This window comes from Aedes aegypti, chromosome 2 (assembly GCF_002204515.2).
Source record: "Aedes aegypti strain LVP_AGWG chromosome 2, AaegL5.0 Primary Assembly, whole genome shotgun sequence".
Taxonomy (NCBI): domain Eukaryota; kingdom Metazoa; phylum Arthropoda; class Insecta; order Diptera; family Culicidae; genus Aedes; species Aedes aegypti.
The window spans coordinates 86,267,289-86,282,546 of NC_035108.1; the positions used below are offsets into that span (position 1 = coordinate 86,267,289).

Below are 15,258 nucleotides of genomic sequence, written 5' to 3' on the forward strand. Positions count from 1 at the left end.
TAATTGATTTGGGGCGTTAAGGCGCACTTTATCTACATGGTATAAGGTCAAATTTGTCGTAGGTACCACTTAAAGTTTGCAATTGATCTTAAACAGGGCGTTAAGATGCAGCTGATCCACATAACACAAGGTCAAATAATTTCACTGTGTTGAAGCAGCATGGAAATTTTGATTGATTTTCCAAAGCGGTTTTTAGATCCTCCAGATCTTGCAAAGATATAGGTGAAATAAAGTCAAATAACTCCAGGGCGTTGATATAGCTTACCAATTTTAATTGATGTAGGACCAATTTCAATTTGATACAGGACGTTCAAATACACCTGATCTATTTGGAATACTGTCAAATTTCTCTTGGGTCAATTGACGTTATACAGGGCGTTACGATGCACCTAATCGACATAGGATAAGGACAAATTACTCCAGGGCTTTGATACAGCAATATATTCATTAAATGATGTCATACAGGGCGTTAAGATACAGTTCATCTATTTGAGGCAAAATCAAATAACTTCAGAGCGTTGAATATCTCGATTGATGTTATACAAGGCTATGAGGTGCGCATGATCTACATAGGATAAAGTCGCATAACTGTAGGGTTTTGATACAAGCAAGACTTGCTATAGGGCGTAAAGATGCTTCAAATCTCGCCAGGATCTTTGTGGACTCTTACTCCACGGCGTTGATACAGCTTGGAATTATCAAATTAAGTCCTAAAGAGCGGTCACATGTACCTCATCTACATGGAAAAAGGTGAAATTAATCCAGGACGTTGATCTAGCTTAGAGTTTACAATTAATGTCCTACAGAATGTTAAGGCGAAGTAGCCCGTCATTCGTTTTGGCAGTAATGATGACTTTACAGCGTGCAATTTCAACGTGAAAAAACTTATTCCTGGTAGTGTATATTGACTTGAAAAAGTATCACTGTACGCGCCAACATACATATAGTATGCTGATACTTTTTCAGTTGTGTTAGTGCAAAACCAACTGATTTTCTTTTATTCGAAATCGTGAGATGAATTTGCAACAATCATCAACAGCGCGTACAAATTTCAATGGCGGGCTACTTCGCCTTAAGTCGTATCTGATATACATGGAATAAGCTAAAATTACTCTACTAAGGTGTATCAACGCCCTGGAACACGTAGGTTTCGATTGATTTTCTACAGAGCGTTCAGATGCTCTAGACCTTGCAAAAATCTGTGTGGAATAAAGCCGAATTTTTCCAGGGCGTTAATAAAGCTAGGAAGTTTCAATTGATGTCCTACAAAGCGTCAAGATGCACCTGATCTACATGGAATAAGATCAAATTACTCCAGGACTTTAATACAGCATGAAAATTTCAATTGATTTTCTACAGGGCGTTGTTCTAGATCTCGCAAAGATCTGTGTGAAATAAAGTCAAGCAACTCCAGGGGTTCGACACGGATGGATCGATTTATGCCATACAGTGCTTTGAGTTGCACCTGATCTGCATAGAGCAAAGTCGAAATACTCCAGGGCGTTGATACAACTAGGAATTGATGTCTTCAGACCGTTAAGATGCACCTGATCTACATAGAATAAAGTCAAACTACTCCAAGGCGTTAATATAGCGTGAAATTATTAAATAAAATCCTACAGGGCGTTAAACGCAACTGATCTAATTGAGGCAAGGTCAATTTACTCTAGGGCGTTGATACAGCTTGACAATTTCGATTGATGTTACACAGGGCGTTTAGTTGCACCTGATCTAAATGCATCAGAGTTAAATTAATTCAAGTCGATGATACAGTCTGAATTTTCAACTGATGTCTCAAAGGGCGTTGAGAAAAAAATCTGAGAAAAGCTTCTTAGTCGTCGACTAAGCGCGACTAAGCAGGACGACAGGGCTGTCTAGTGAGCATGAAACATTGTGCCGTCTGGGGCAAACTATTGAATTGCATGGTTCGAACAATGATTACTCTTGAGTTTCCGTCGTGCGGGGTGACATTGGTCCAGAAGGATGACTTTGGGTCAAGATTTTTACAGCAAACTAAACCCAGAATAATGAAAACAGTGTGGCAAGCTTCAAGAATACGTTGTAAATAAACACTGGATGGTCATGGATTAGTTTTTTGAATTCCATACTAGCCATACGATGCATCGAAAAGGGTGGTCAAAGGCACCCCCTAGGCCCAATGTCACCCCGCACGGTGGTACTGAACAAGCATTCCAAAAGCGTAATTTTTCTAAGTAGTCAGGAGCCCAAGATATTTGCAAAATAAAAATATTATGCTCACTTGCACCATCTCACGGCATAATCTCGAACCTCTTGGAAAGAATAAACATTTTTTTCAAAAACGCCATCTTTCTAAGTGGTACGAATTCTGAGATATCCGCGAAACAAAAACAAAACGTGCTCACTAGTGCAACCTGGTGGGAGAGTTTTGACTAAAATAATGATAGTCCTTGAGCTACTGAACAACTTTGCCGTAGACGCCATCTTTCTAAGTGGTCCTGAGATATCCGTAAAACAAAAGTTTCATGCACATTAGCACTGCCTAGTGGTGGAATTTTACTTGAACAGTGTTGCCAGCTACGACAACGACCCTTCATGGAAGACTGGTTTACAGTTGAAGAGTATTGCTATGTTGCTAAGCATTCTATTTTTCAATTCCGCTCAAGTTTTATAGTTTTGATCTTTTCTTCATTCTTCCTAAACAGTGTTGCCAGCCACATGATTATTTGTACTTCGACCGATGGCACGCAACACTTCCTTCAACTTTGGTGAACATTCGTGGTGAACCTTTGAAATTTATTGGTATCTGTATATCACACCACCATATAATTGACTCTTTTGATAACAATCGAGCAGTATTGCCATCGATTACCAAAATATGAAAACTTGAACGGCCATTTTGGAAACTTCTCAACTCATGCCTCAACTTTATCGAATATCTTGGATCAGCATTTCCACATCTAGACGTTGCATTTTTCAAAAACATAACGGACGTAAAAAGAGGCTGAGGTGTACTTCTAAATATTATTTTCGAGGAGTTTTGAACGAATGCGGAGAAATCTAAAGAAACTGAATTTTGTGTTAGAAAAATACAGATAGATCGGCGGTGAACTTCTCCAAGAACATTTTCTCAAATAGGTCATGTTTAATTGCTTATGAAAGTCTTATGGAACAATAGAACGAATCTTTAGACTAACACCTCGAAGAATCATTTAATGTTTTTGTGCATAAAGTCTTGGATATTTTTTGCTTTTTCAAGAACATTTTACAAGAAATCCTTGGTGAAATATCGAGAAATTTTCTAAAAGATTTGTTAGAGGAATCTGAAGAGACACTTTAGGAACATCCGCGAAGGCAATGTTGGAAAAACTGATTGTGAACTTTCTGAAGAATTTGTGATGGAAAGCCCTGGAGAATTCCTCAGTTATTCCAGAAAATGCTTATCAAATAATTAATTAACCATCGGATAATATTTCAAACTTACAATTGGAATTGCTATCTTATAAGTACGTAAATGACTTTCCAGAAGAATTGTTTAAAACAATAGCATTCTCTGGCAGATTTCTTCAATAGATTTGTCAAAGCAATTTAAAAAAGACTATGGTTAGATCAGAAATTCTAAAGAAACTTCAGAAAAAAATCTGTCGAATAATAATTAATAAATCAGGGGATGATTTTCCATGGAAATCTCAAGAAGAACTCAGTGAAAACTGGTAAAGCAGAGAACACACTGTGAAAGGACCGAAAAAAATAGATAAAGAAATTTTCGAGGACATTCGGAGAGGAATCTCTTTAAAGCGCGTGGTTGAGTACCTGAAAAGTTCGTGGATGAATCACAAAGAAAATTCTTCGTGAGTTCTTTCAAAGAATTTTTGAAGGATTTTTACTGAATTAGACAATGGATGAATATTTAACGTAGTGATCATTCTAACTTACAAATTTCACTGATGTGCGATAATATGAGACAAAATCACAAACATATAAGATCAAATCTATACATACTATAAAATTTGTGAAAATTGAGATTATTGCGAGCAACATTACTTCTGTAAAAAAAACAATGTTCTAGGCCCCCCTTGGCTCCCTCCAGAAAAAAAAATCTAGCTACGCCAATGTTCTTTTCCTTGCGATTTGGAAGGAAACCTTGAATCCCTTAATGGAGTTCAAGATCTCCTGCCTAAATCCTCCAAGTTCGAAACAACTGATCACGATTGGCGGCACTCTTTGTTTCCTCGCTTGAATACGCCCTCTCTACTCTAAGTTCAGTGAAAGCTCCATGAGTCGATATTGAAGGAACCATCGCATCATTGAAATATCGAGTCTTGGAACACAAATCCTTCGAAAAGCTGTTTCAAGGGACCATCATAGTAACCATGGAATTTTGTTCTTAGTATGGTTCCATGAGTCGATATCGACTCATGGACTTCACTGTAGTTTCAAAACTTCTGTCAGCAGAAAAAAAATGTGTAAGTACGCATAGCACGAGAGAACGATACGCACTGTTTAGTTAGTGCTAACCGAATCTCTGAACGGTGTTCTATAATTCAGTCACAGTCGATTGTAGTTGAACGATTGCTTAACGTTCAACTTTGAGTGGACCTTCAATTTTTCATGTAATCTGAAGCCGATTTTCGGTTTTGGGGTGATTTTGATAATGGGTATTTAAACACATGAAAATCCACAACCAAACTTCTGCTTGACATCATTGCAGTTGGAACCAGTGAATGAAATTATCGCGGAAATGAGATGAACATAGGCATTTTTCAAGCAATTCCACAATAAGTTGCCGCCTTTATCTGCGAGAAACAGATTTCGTGAACTGCTATAATTGTTGATCATTGTACTGCCGAAAAGCTAAGATCGATCCGATCATATGCACTGATCCACTTTTATCGGCTCTAAACTTATCGCGATATGTCACAAGAGATCGAAAAATAATAAAAATGTTTGCCGCTGACGGGGTTCGAACCCATGTCCGTGAGCAAAAACGTTTCCCACACGCGCACGCACCATAACCACTCGACCACGCCAGCTGAACGAAAAGAGAGAGAAATTTGGTATATAAAAGCTACATGAGGATGCGAAGGACTGTAAAAACGACGAAACAAGAGTAGAAAAGAAAGAAACCAGCTTCTCGTTGCTGGTGATAATATAAATTCGCTGCTGCAGATCTCGTGAGAGCACACTCTCGCAGTTTGTTTGCTCCGGAAAATCGGCTTGAGCGATAGGCTTATGATTATCGCCGTGACAGATAATTTCACTCCCTGAAGTTGGAACTGGATTAGTGAATAGAGAACTGAAAAGTCTCCTTTAAAAGGGGTTTCAGTTGAATAGTTTGTATAAAATAAGATGTCAGGATGAACTTTGAATAATTCACATGTTTAGACATGAAATTCAACATAAATTAATCGTTTCGTTGAGAAATATGAGATTTTTCAAGTTCTTCTATAACTAGACTGTCAAGGATAAATACGTTCCGAACTTTCAAAAGCTTCATCATACAATGAACGTAGAACAGATTGCTTGTAAGCGTTTCAAAAATGCTAAAATTTCGATAATTTCTCTATTTGAATACACAGGGTCAACTTTTCTGGATTTATAAAGAAAAAAACGTGACATGAAGTGTAAAACTACTTTTCCATTCTGTTTTTTAACTGATTAACAGAAATTATGTTACGTCGTTTAATATGATGTGACTCTCTCAATATCAAAGTTACTAGCATTATCAAAGATACCCCGTTTTACGATAACAGTTTTGAAGATATTGAACAAAAATATACAAAAGTTGAAAAATTGCAGTGTTAAACTTTGAACATTATTTTCCCAAAATACGAGAAGTGAGCAGTGTTGTGAAAAACTCAATTTCTCACAACTCACGCTTGAGATTTTTCATGCGTGAGTTGTCAATTATGCAACTCAACAGTCAAAGAATCATGGATGAGTTGGCTCATCTTTTTAACTCATTGTCTCGTATTTCCACAGTTTACTCACACACGGCAATAATTTCTTGTTAGTCTGGTAAAATTATGTTAATCCTTTCTAACGTAAACAACAACATTCAGATTTCACGAGTTTTTGCCGGGTTTTGCGACTGAATCATTTTTTACGGTTTGAGTTGAATGAGTTGATTCTGCATCAAAATCTCAAGAGTGAGATTTGCGAAGCAGATCTAAAATGAGTTTGATCTCACGGGAGAGCGTATTGATTGAGATTTTGCATGTGAATCTATCAACGCTAGAAGTGAGTGTCGAACAACACTAGAAGTGAGCGATGAACACTTGTTTGGCGTTAAATGTGGTTGAAATTCAGGCGTGAATATATCAAGGATTGCCTCATCAACCACAGGTGCTCCCAGATCCTTACCTTATCCCACTCACCCAATATCCTTTTCATTATAATTGTGAAAATGCGGAAGATTCTTCGGTCTTCAACATTGGTTGTCTAACTAACATTTCTTTTTTTCCCGGTAACCGTGAGGACGTGGCCGGCGCCGTTATTGACTTTTAAATTTTGAGCTTTCGATTTGTGGGTTGAGCTACTTTCGCTGGAACGCCAGTTCCCCGAATGTGACTTCTCCGTTTCCCCGAATAGTCCATTTCCTCGAAAAGATCTTGGTACTCATAATTGTCAGAACCTAATGAGTTTCCAGGCGGTGAACGAACCATTCATCCGGTATGCAGCCTTCTTTATTTTATCGACGGTTCTTTCGAGTTTAACCATCCTCAGCATTTTTGGCAATAAGTGTGTAGTCGAGAATAACCCAAAAGCTCCTTTTTTTGATTGCTTGTCTTTCTTACTAGAATATTCTTCATCCTTTTTGAACTGCATCACTTTTCGGGGAAACGGGTCATTCGGGAAAATGGCATTCGGGAAGAAGTAGCACAATGCGATTTGTGCACGTTGCGAACGGTAAGCTTATCCCAAACCCCATTCATTGAATCTCTGTGCAGCTTTGATTGTACTAGTCAATCACGGAGTAGCAACTACGAATTGTACGGCCATCTATGCTCAAACTCATTTTTTTTCTGAAATATGAGAAGTGTTTCTTGGTTCAGTCTGACTTGGTTCAGGTGACATCTTGTAATCCAAAGAGTATTGTCACAATTGCCGATTTGGGCCCCTACTCACAATTTCAATAAATATTGATCTTATCTTTTTAAACTTTCTGCTAGTGCATGAAGTGAAAATACAAATTGCACTAATGTGTGATGTCTCCTTCGAGAGATTGGTTCCTTTCAAGTTCTGGCACACTACTGAATCTGACTTCAAAGCTGTCATTTGTCATCACATATAATGTTAAACAAGTCGCTCTACATTGAAGTTCACATCTGTTCACCCTTTGGTTCACGAATTGTATTTTACTAATTGTATTATGGACTAGTAAGGTACTGTCTTAATCCTACACTTCCGCACCATCCCATCACTTCACAAGACCTAGTTTTCTAGGCTACAACCGAGCGATAGCGAATGGTCGTCAGGTAGGGTGCTGTCCGCACTGGTGCCACCACTTTCGCCACCGGAGCTGCGGCCACTAGTTTGGCAGCGGCCGGAGTGGCCACTACAGCTGGGGTGGCCGGAACTGCTGGAACCGCTGCTGCAACCGCTGGAGCATGAGCGTACACAGGATAAGAGAACACTGCCGGAGCATGTGGAACATAGAATGCGGCAAAGGACGCTGCCGGGACGTGGAAATGTGGTGGAACAACTGCTGCAGGAGGAGCGGCCACCGCCACGGGGACTATTCCATTGTAGGTACGGGCAAACACCTGAGAACTTTGTGCGGTCACGAATGCGGGTCCTACCACCGGAGTTAGAACATGTGGTTTAGCACTGACCGCAGCTACCAGAAAGCAAATAGTTACGATGGACTGCAATAAATCAATAAGGTGTCAATCAATTAGGGCTATCGGGTGGACAAAATCAAGCGATTAGGTAACTTACCACCTTGGCGAACATTGTGGAACCAATTTGTGAGCGAGTGAGGGACTGTAACGCTTAGCGGACAATTAGTGAATAATAAGTAAATAATACCGTTATCGGTATTTATACATCGAATGTTGATTAAGTCAGGGCGAGAGACCGCTAATAAGCGCCCTTCCATTGTTTGCCACAGAAGTGGATGGTCAAAAAATAGTTATGGTGCGGTGGACAACCTAGTGCCATATGCAATGGGGTTGGACGCAAACAAGGCGTGCTTCACGAGTTTTGGGTTTTTGGAATAATTTAATATGGATGGGAATTTTCAGGGCATTGGTTAGTATGGCTGTGATGCAACTGACATTGAAACTAATTTGCCAAAGTTGGTGCTACCGACGACGAAAATAAATGTTGTAGTTAGCACCAACCAATATAAAGTTTTAGGCAGAAATTTAAGATTGCTTGCATTTCCGAAAGCTTTCAATGAGATGAAGGGAGCTTTTGTTGGAACTTCAAAGAAGCTGAAATTTGAAGCTACATCAGTACGGGTCCTTTTGTCCACATAAAAACATCGCGATTACCCCTCATTTCCCCTTGTGGTTCTACGGAATTTATACCAAAACTGCCACAAACCCTCCTCCCCCTCTAGCTCATAGCTAGATCTAGCTGGTTGTTTTAGGAACAAAGTACGTTCGAGGCTGCCGAAAATAAGAACCACATACATTTTCAGTGACGGTTCGTGACAGCGAAATCTCGACTCACTTTGACGTAGAGAAATTTTGTATCGGTTTCACCCTCCCAGGTATCAACAGTTTGTTTCAAATCTGGAATGATTTGGTAGCTCTGGTAAGCTCACGTCAATATCAGAATGAACATACGCGGATGTCTTCCACGGGGCCGCTGACCTCCACCTGAATGATGCAACTTTTTCTTTCGGCATTCTCACTAAATGACCAGCTCATTGAAGTTTGCCTCATTTATTTTTCGAACCTGTTGTCAAACATATGTGCCTAGAGAGCCAAGAATAAGCGTTTTATACAGGGAAAATTGACAATGGTGTTTCATTTAGGCATGCTAGCATTCATCATTGCTCTCTTTACATTATTGTTTAAAACTGATTTAGTTTTAAAAAAATCTTTTCAGTGTTGTGACTCGAATTTCTAGTGATTTTCATACTTAGGTAGTATTTATTGGGGATTTGTTGGAAGTTGTTAAAAACCTTGTTAATCTTCGAACACTTGTGACATATGACAATAATGTTTCCCGTGTAGTTATAATCCTGTTGTAGCTGTAATGATGAAGAGGATATTTTTTACGCAAAATGCTTAGGGCGATATTCGGTGTAAAACTAAACGTAAACATCAAGAGTATGTACAACATGTCAAGATGTACAAAGAAACAAATTTTATTAAGTAAAATAATTACGGCAGACTGTGGTGGGCTGGTCACTTAGTATTAACGTCAAAAAACAAGCTGTAAATTAATAATATTCTGCATTGAATGTTTCCCGTTTATTGGACGTAACATCAATTGTATATAAGAATTTATTTCTTAGATTTTATCCTATTGAATTATGCTTACTGGCTGCTTCGCTATCTAAAATCATTCTAAACACGGTTTGGGCAATGATTTATTTTTCTTCGCAAATTTATGAATTTTAGTTTTTGATTTTCATTATTTTTATTTTTGAAAATCCCTATCCTTTTCAATTTTTTCTTGAAGCCTCTTCTGGTTACTGATTTTTGACAATAATAAAAATTTGAGTTTTTACTATACTTTTGAAAATGTTTTTTTTTTATTTTTTTCTGGAACATTTTTTATTTTCCGTGTAATTAACGGAAAAACAGATTTGAAATCATTTCAATACCATCAGGCTCTTCTTCTGTGATAGGTTGATCGTAGAAAAATACAAAAAGTACGATTTTTTATAATAAACGTTAAATGAATCCCAGGCATTTGTAGGTTATATAAGAGTGCAATTTTTCAAACAATTTTCAATAATACAAAAAAGTTTCAAAAATCATGAAAAACTTTTCTTATATGCGTGTTATGAGTCAAGGTTTAAGCAAAAAAAAAAAGTCATTTTAATTTCCGAGCTACAAAAAAATACACAAAATTCCAAAGTGTACCCCGTCTAAAGGCGGGGTTGGGTATTAGAGGGTTAAGTCAGTTGTAAATATTTCTAATTATAGCAACGGAGCGTTCCATTTGAATTCGAATGTTGTGGTTTACTTTTGTATTTTTTGATTTGGCTGAAATTTGGCATATGCTTTCTTTATACCCAAAATTGCGTTACTTTTGAGAAGGGCCTAAGAAAAAAAGCCTTAACAAATTTCAAAAAATAAAAACTCAGAAACTATTTGTCTGATCGGTTTGGTGTCTTCCGCAAAGTTTTAGGTTATTGTTGGAACAATCTGGAAAAATATACACTGTAAAAATAAATGTTGAATTTTTTTTTTATTTCGCAAATAAAGCTTAAAAATCCATTTTCTCAAAAATCTTTTTTTTGATTTTTTTTTATTCTTTATATTTTAAAGTAGACAAAAAATGGAGTCTTCTGCACAGTGGGTGAAGATGGAGAAATCATGGACAAAAAAGTTATGATTTAAAAAAAGGTTGTTTTTTCAATATGGTCTAAATAAACTTTTTGAATGCTTTTCGACCCGATTTTATGAAAGTACGCAAAATTTGCAACAAAAAAGGTTTATGAGAAAATTTTGCTAACTGCTACCGTTTCCGAGATACAGCGATTTTAAAATTAAATTTACTGAAAATTCACAACTTTGGGTTCTTTTCGGATGTTTGAAAATTGCCTAACTTATATTTTATCTGCGGAAACTGGAAAAAATGCCATTCAACATCTATATCATAGTTTTTCTTAAATTGGCAAAGACTAGAAAAGTTCTTTTTTAATATTGTGATGCAGCTCCATCGGACATGAAATAAATTTTGTTCAAGCCAAGTGCTTTTCTTGGCGTATAAAATTAATCATTTTTGAGATTAATAAGTTAACGGATATAAAATTATGCCGCAAATCTTCGGAAATTACTACAAAGCTTAAATGACTGAGCATGCCATTTTCCTTAAAATAAATCGCAAAAGGATGACTAGTTGCTTGCTGCGCTACGAGTATACTTGATATTGACTCATTGAAAATATCGATATTCACTTTTTGGATGTATTCAGGGACGTTGGAATCCGTTGTCTCAATCGATGTTGCTGACGCTGCTTCTAATGTCTCCTTACTAGAAACATTCAAGTTGGAGTTCGTTGATTCTATTGAAGTTGCTAACGTTGCTTCCAATGACTCCTGACTAAGAATATTCATATTGGAATCCGTTGACTGTATTGAAGTTGCTGATGCTGATGTTTCTATTGTTTCCTCTTCCATGCAAACAGCTTCCTCTTCACTACTTGATAAGTCATCACTGCTTGATAATGCTGTTCTTTTGGCCAATTGTAAACGACACGAATCGCAAATTTTAAATTGTTTATTAAGCTGATTTTCATCTGCAAATCCTAGTTCAACTAATTTGGCAACATTACTTTCCGTGAGATTTCGGTAACTTTTTGAACACTTTTTTAAATACACATTTACACAACCTTTGTTGATGGTGTTCATTTTATACTTCATTGTTCTAAGCTATCTGTTTAGGTAGAAAATAATGAGGCGAATCGTACGCAGCCCATGGTTTATCAACTGTGGTCAATTGTCGGATTTAAAATGAGCCAAAGCGGGCATCGATATAACACTACCTACATGGGTTTTCTGTGGGATATACATGGAGCCATCACATAATTTCGGAGAGGAACCATTGGGGATTAGAGAGGACTAGTCACCAACTGATCGTTGACCTGGACGGTCGTGAATCCAATAAGAGCTACCAAATAAGACAAATTGCTCCTAGTTTTTTAAGAAGAATAAATGTGTAGTCGTAAGAAGAATAAATGTCTTGTGTAACAAATAAAGACGATTTTGTGTAGTGATAAGTGTCGCGTATTGAATTACCAAAGAAAAGTGGACTATTGTGGATAAATTATCCTAACCCAGGAAGGAATTGGCACCCCTTTTGGAACCCAAGGATCACAAGGGTTTCCCTTTCAACCTACACAAACGGCAACAAGAGTTCGTTCACCCTACATCAACGCCAGCCAGAGGAGGTTAGTCCCCAACACTATCTTTTACTTTTCACTTGACTATCACTTGCTTGTTTATCACTTGCTTGTGTCTTTCCTGCATAAACTCTTTTTTATACTAACATGGGTACTTGAATCAACTATTAGGTACGTTTCTGTCTGACCACAAAAATATACCAACGTGCTGTACTTTAAGAAAACATCGGGTATATTTGTGTGAGACAACTGGGCACGTTACTCGTCTACCCATAAAGCTTTTGTTTTCGAACAAATTTCTAGGCTTTTGAGCCTCTAAAAACATTCTAAAATGAACGAAAATTGAAAATTATATCATATTTTGTATTAAAATCGCTGTATCTTTAAAACGGTAAAAGTTAGCCTGATTTTCCCAATTACCTTTTTTGTTGTAAATTTTGCGTACTTTCATAAAATCGGATTGAAAAACATTTAAAAAGTTTATTATGACCATTTTTAAAAATTCACCTTTTAAAAAAAAAATCATAACTTTTTTGTCCATGATTTCTCCATCTTGACCCACTGTGCAAAAGACTTCATTTTTTGTCTACTTTAACATATAAAAAAATAAAAAAAACTAACCATACGATTTTTGAGAAAATTGATTTTTAAGCTTTATTTTCGAAATATAAAAAATAACAACAATTTTTTTACAGTGTATTTTTTTTTTCAGATAGTCCCAACAATAACCTAAAACTTTGCGGAAGACACCAAACTGATCGGACAAACCGTTTCTAAGTTATAATTTTTTGAAAATTATTAAGGATTTTTTTCTTAGGCCCTTCTCAAAAGTAAGGCTAGAGTCAAAATGGCGAACCGATGATGCAAAAAGGCATTTATGGGTATAAAGAAAGCATGTGCAAAATTTCATCCAAATAAAAATAAGTAAACATAAAATTTTGGAAAAAAAAAGTTGTCATTTTCCGTGGAACCGCTCATTAGAGAAACATTTGTACTATCTCTCAGTCAAAATTAACTTATTGATAATAAATCTTCGAGCTGTTTAGAAGAATACCTATAAGTAGATGAAAAAACCGAATTTAGTACTATACCATTTAATTCCACTAGAGTTTGTATCATTTGACAGATACGCATATTTCGACCTGAACTGTAAGGCCGTCTTCAGTGTCGTGTACGAAATAAACTTATTTTCTTCTCATCTACCATTGCTTAATATTTCACTTTTGAATTTGTTTCTTGCCACTTTAAATTCAGACAATCTATTACAATATGTTTAACATCTAAAACCGCTTCATACATTTTTGTTTTCAGTAGACTTTGTTTGGTAAGGGTGAGTGATTTAAGCGATAACGCACAATCACGTAACCCATTGATTTTTACTGGAAACATTTAACAATCAAGAACATCTTCTCTCCTTTTGATTTCACAGTGAGCCAAGCGGAGTCCCACTCCATTCAATGGCTTGGAAAATTACAGAATGAAAAAGTTTGAAAACTCGAATAATAGAATTCGTATTGACAGAAAACTTCACCAAATTATTTATAAGGATTCTATACAGTCCTTTCAAGAATTCCTTAAGATTAATTCTCTTGTAAATTTGGACCAGTCTAGTTTATGTTGAGGATGTTTATCATCATTGCCTTGCGCCGACCCTGTGATTCGTATGTATGTTGTTTGTTGTTTATGTTGTAAATATTAGTAATAAACCGACCGCCGCGACGAGCAAAAGTACTTTGTGTGCCTTCCGTGTTCTTCCCGTTAACGTTACCGAAATTCCCCCGGTGGTTTTGTCGGTACCACTGTGTACCTGGTGGGTCTCCGTGGTCTAAGCCTTCCCACAAATTCCACTTGTATTTTTTTCAGGAAAAACTCCAGAGTTTCTCCACAAACTCAGAAAGTATTAGTCTAAGGAACTCAACAGAAAACCCTACAGAAAAAATCCAGGGATTCTTTTAGAGATTTTTCCAGGATTTGTTTTGTATTTTACCCTCTGAACAATATGCTTTGTATCTACAGATGTTATGAAATGCTTCCACTCGAATTCTTACAGGAATTAGACTCGTAATTTCTCTATGAATTGAATCAAGAATACTGCCAATGTATCTTCTGAAATCAATGTCATATTTTTCCAAGGAATTTTGTCAAATTTCGTCTTTTCTTTGAGATATTATCAAGATTTTTTTTAGACATTACCAGAGTTGCGCAATGTCTGTCATATCAGCTGAAAGTTGATCTAATCTAATATAATCTAATCTTAGTGCTTCCACTTCCACTATTGAAAAGCATCCTGGAAATACCTAATTTTTTCCAGCATTTTCTTGCCAGAATTAATATTGGTAGCATATCAGATACAGAATTATGTGAAAAAAGAAACGAGGACAACCGTACCAACCGTTCCATATAGGTAGATAGGCAAAATCGTTGAGAGTGGCGAAGCTTAGAATGTTAATGCGCACTCCATTGTTGTTTGTGGTCCACTTCTTGGGATGGGATACAGGGATTTCTCCCGTGTGTCCTGGTTATAGAGCCTAGGCTTAAACGCCATTACTTGCTCTCAGAAACGAAAAGAAATCTGGAAATTAATTAACCGTCTTTAAAACTTGTACTAGGAGCTATCCGATGAAAATGCGAACAATTTTCTTGATTTTCAACAACTCTCACCTCTCCACAAAGTAACATTTTTTATATAACAGGTGCGTAAGAATTCAAAACATCAAATCTCCTCATGAACCCTTCCTTTCTAATATCTTATGATGGTTAAACGAAACATAAATTACCAGCCTGTATCAACTTTGGGTTACAGCCCATTCTACAATGACTAAGTACAATTATTATAATACTATGCTGTAACTTGATTATCAACAGTGCAATTTGACTAGTGCATTGAATTGAAGTTAATGGCTCATGAGCCTTTACCTAATGTGAAAACTGCGTTCATAGTTACTACCAGATTACCAATATCTACGAGTCCACTGGACTCACTGGTGAGTCACCAAGACTATCGAATAATGTACGTGGTCACATTCTATGAGCGTGATCACGAGTCGATGCTACAAATGAAAACCTAGCCGAAGATGAGCTTTTGCTAGTTCATATGTCAAATCGAAGCAAGGCTTGTTTCCAGGATAATTTCTAAAGAAGATTCTGATAGAACTTATTGAGAAATTAGTTTTTTTTAACTCTTCTTCTTCTTCTTGGCATAACGTCCTTACTGGGACAGAGCCTGCTTCTCAGCGTAGTGTTCTTATG

At 36.8% G+C, this 15,258-nt stretch overlaps 1 protein-coding gene across 1 annotated transcript; it reads right to left on the reverse strand.

Moving 5' to 3' along the window:
* Positions 1 to 7,290: 7,290 nt before the first annotated feature.
* Positions 7,291 to 8,123, reverse strand: LOC5571815 (cuticle protein 63). Its single transcript, XM_001659897.2, has 2 exons — positions 7,921 to 8,123; positions 7,291 to 7,847 (listed from the first exon to the last, which is right to left on the reverse strand). Exons 1-2 carry the CDS (start codon positions 7,933 to 7,935, stop codon positions 7,422 to 7,424), a joined length of 441 nt encoding a protein of 146 aa, XP_001659947.1. The 5' UTR covers positions 7,936 to 8,123; the 3' UTR covers positions 7,291 to 7,421.
* Between the last annotated feature and the right edge of the window lie 7,135 nt (positions 8,124 to 15,258).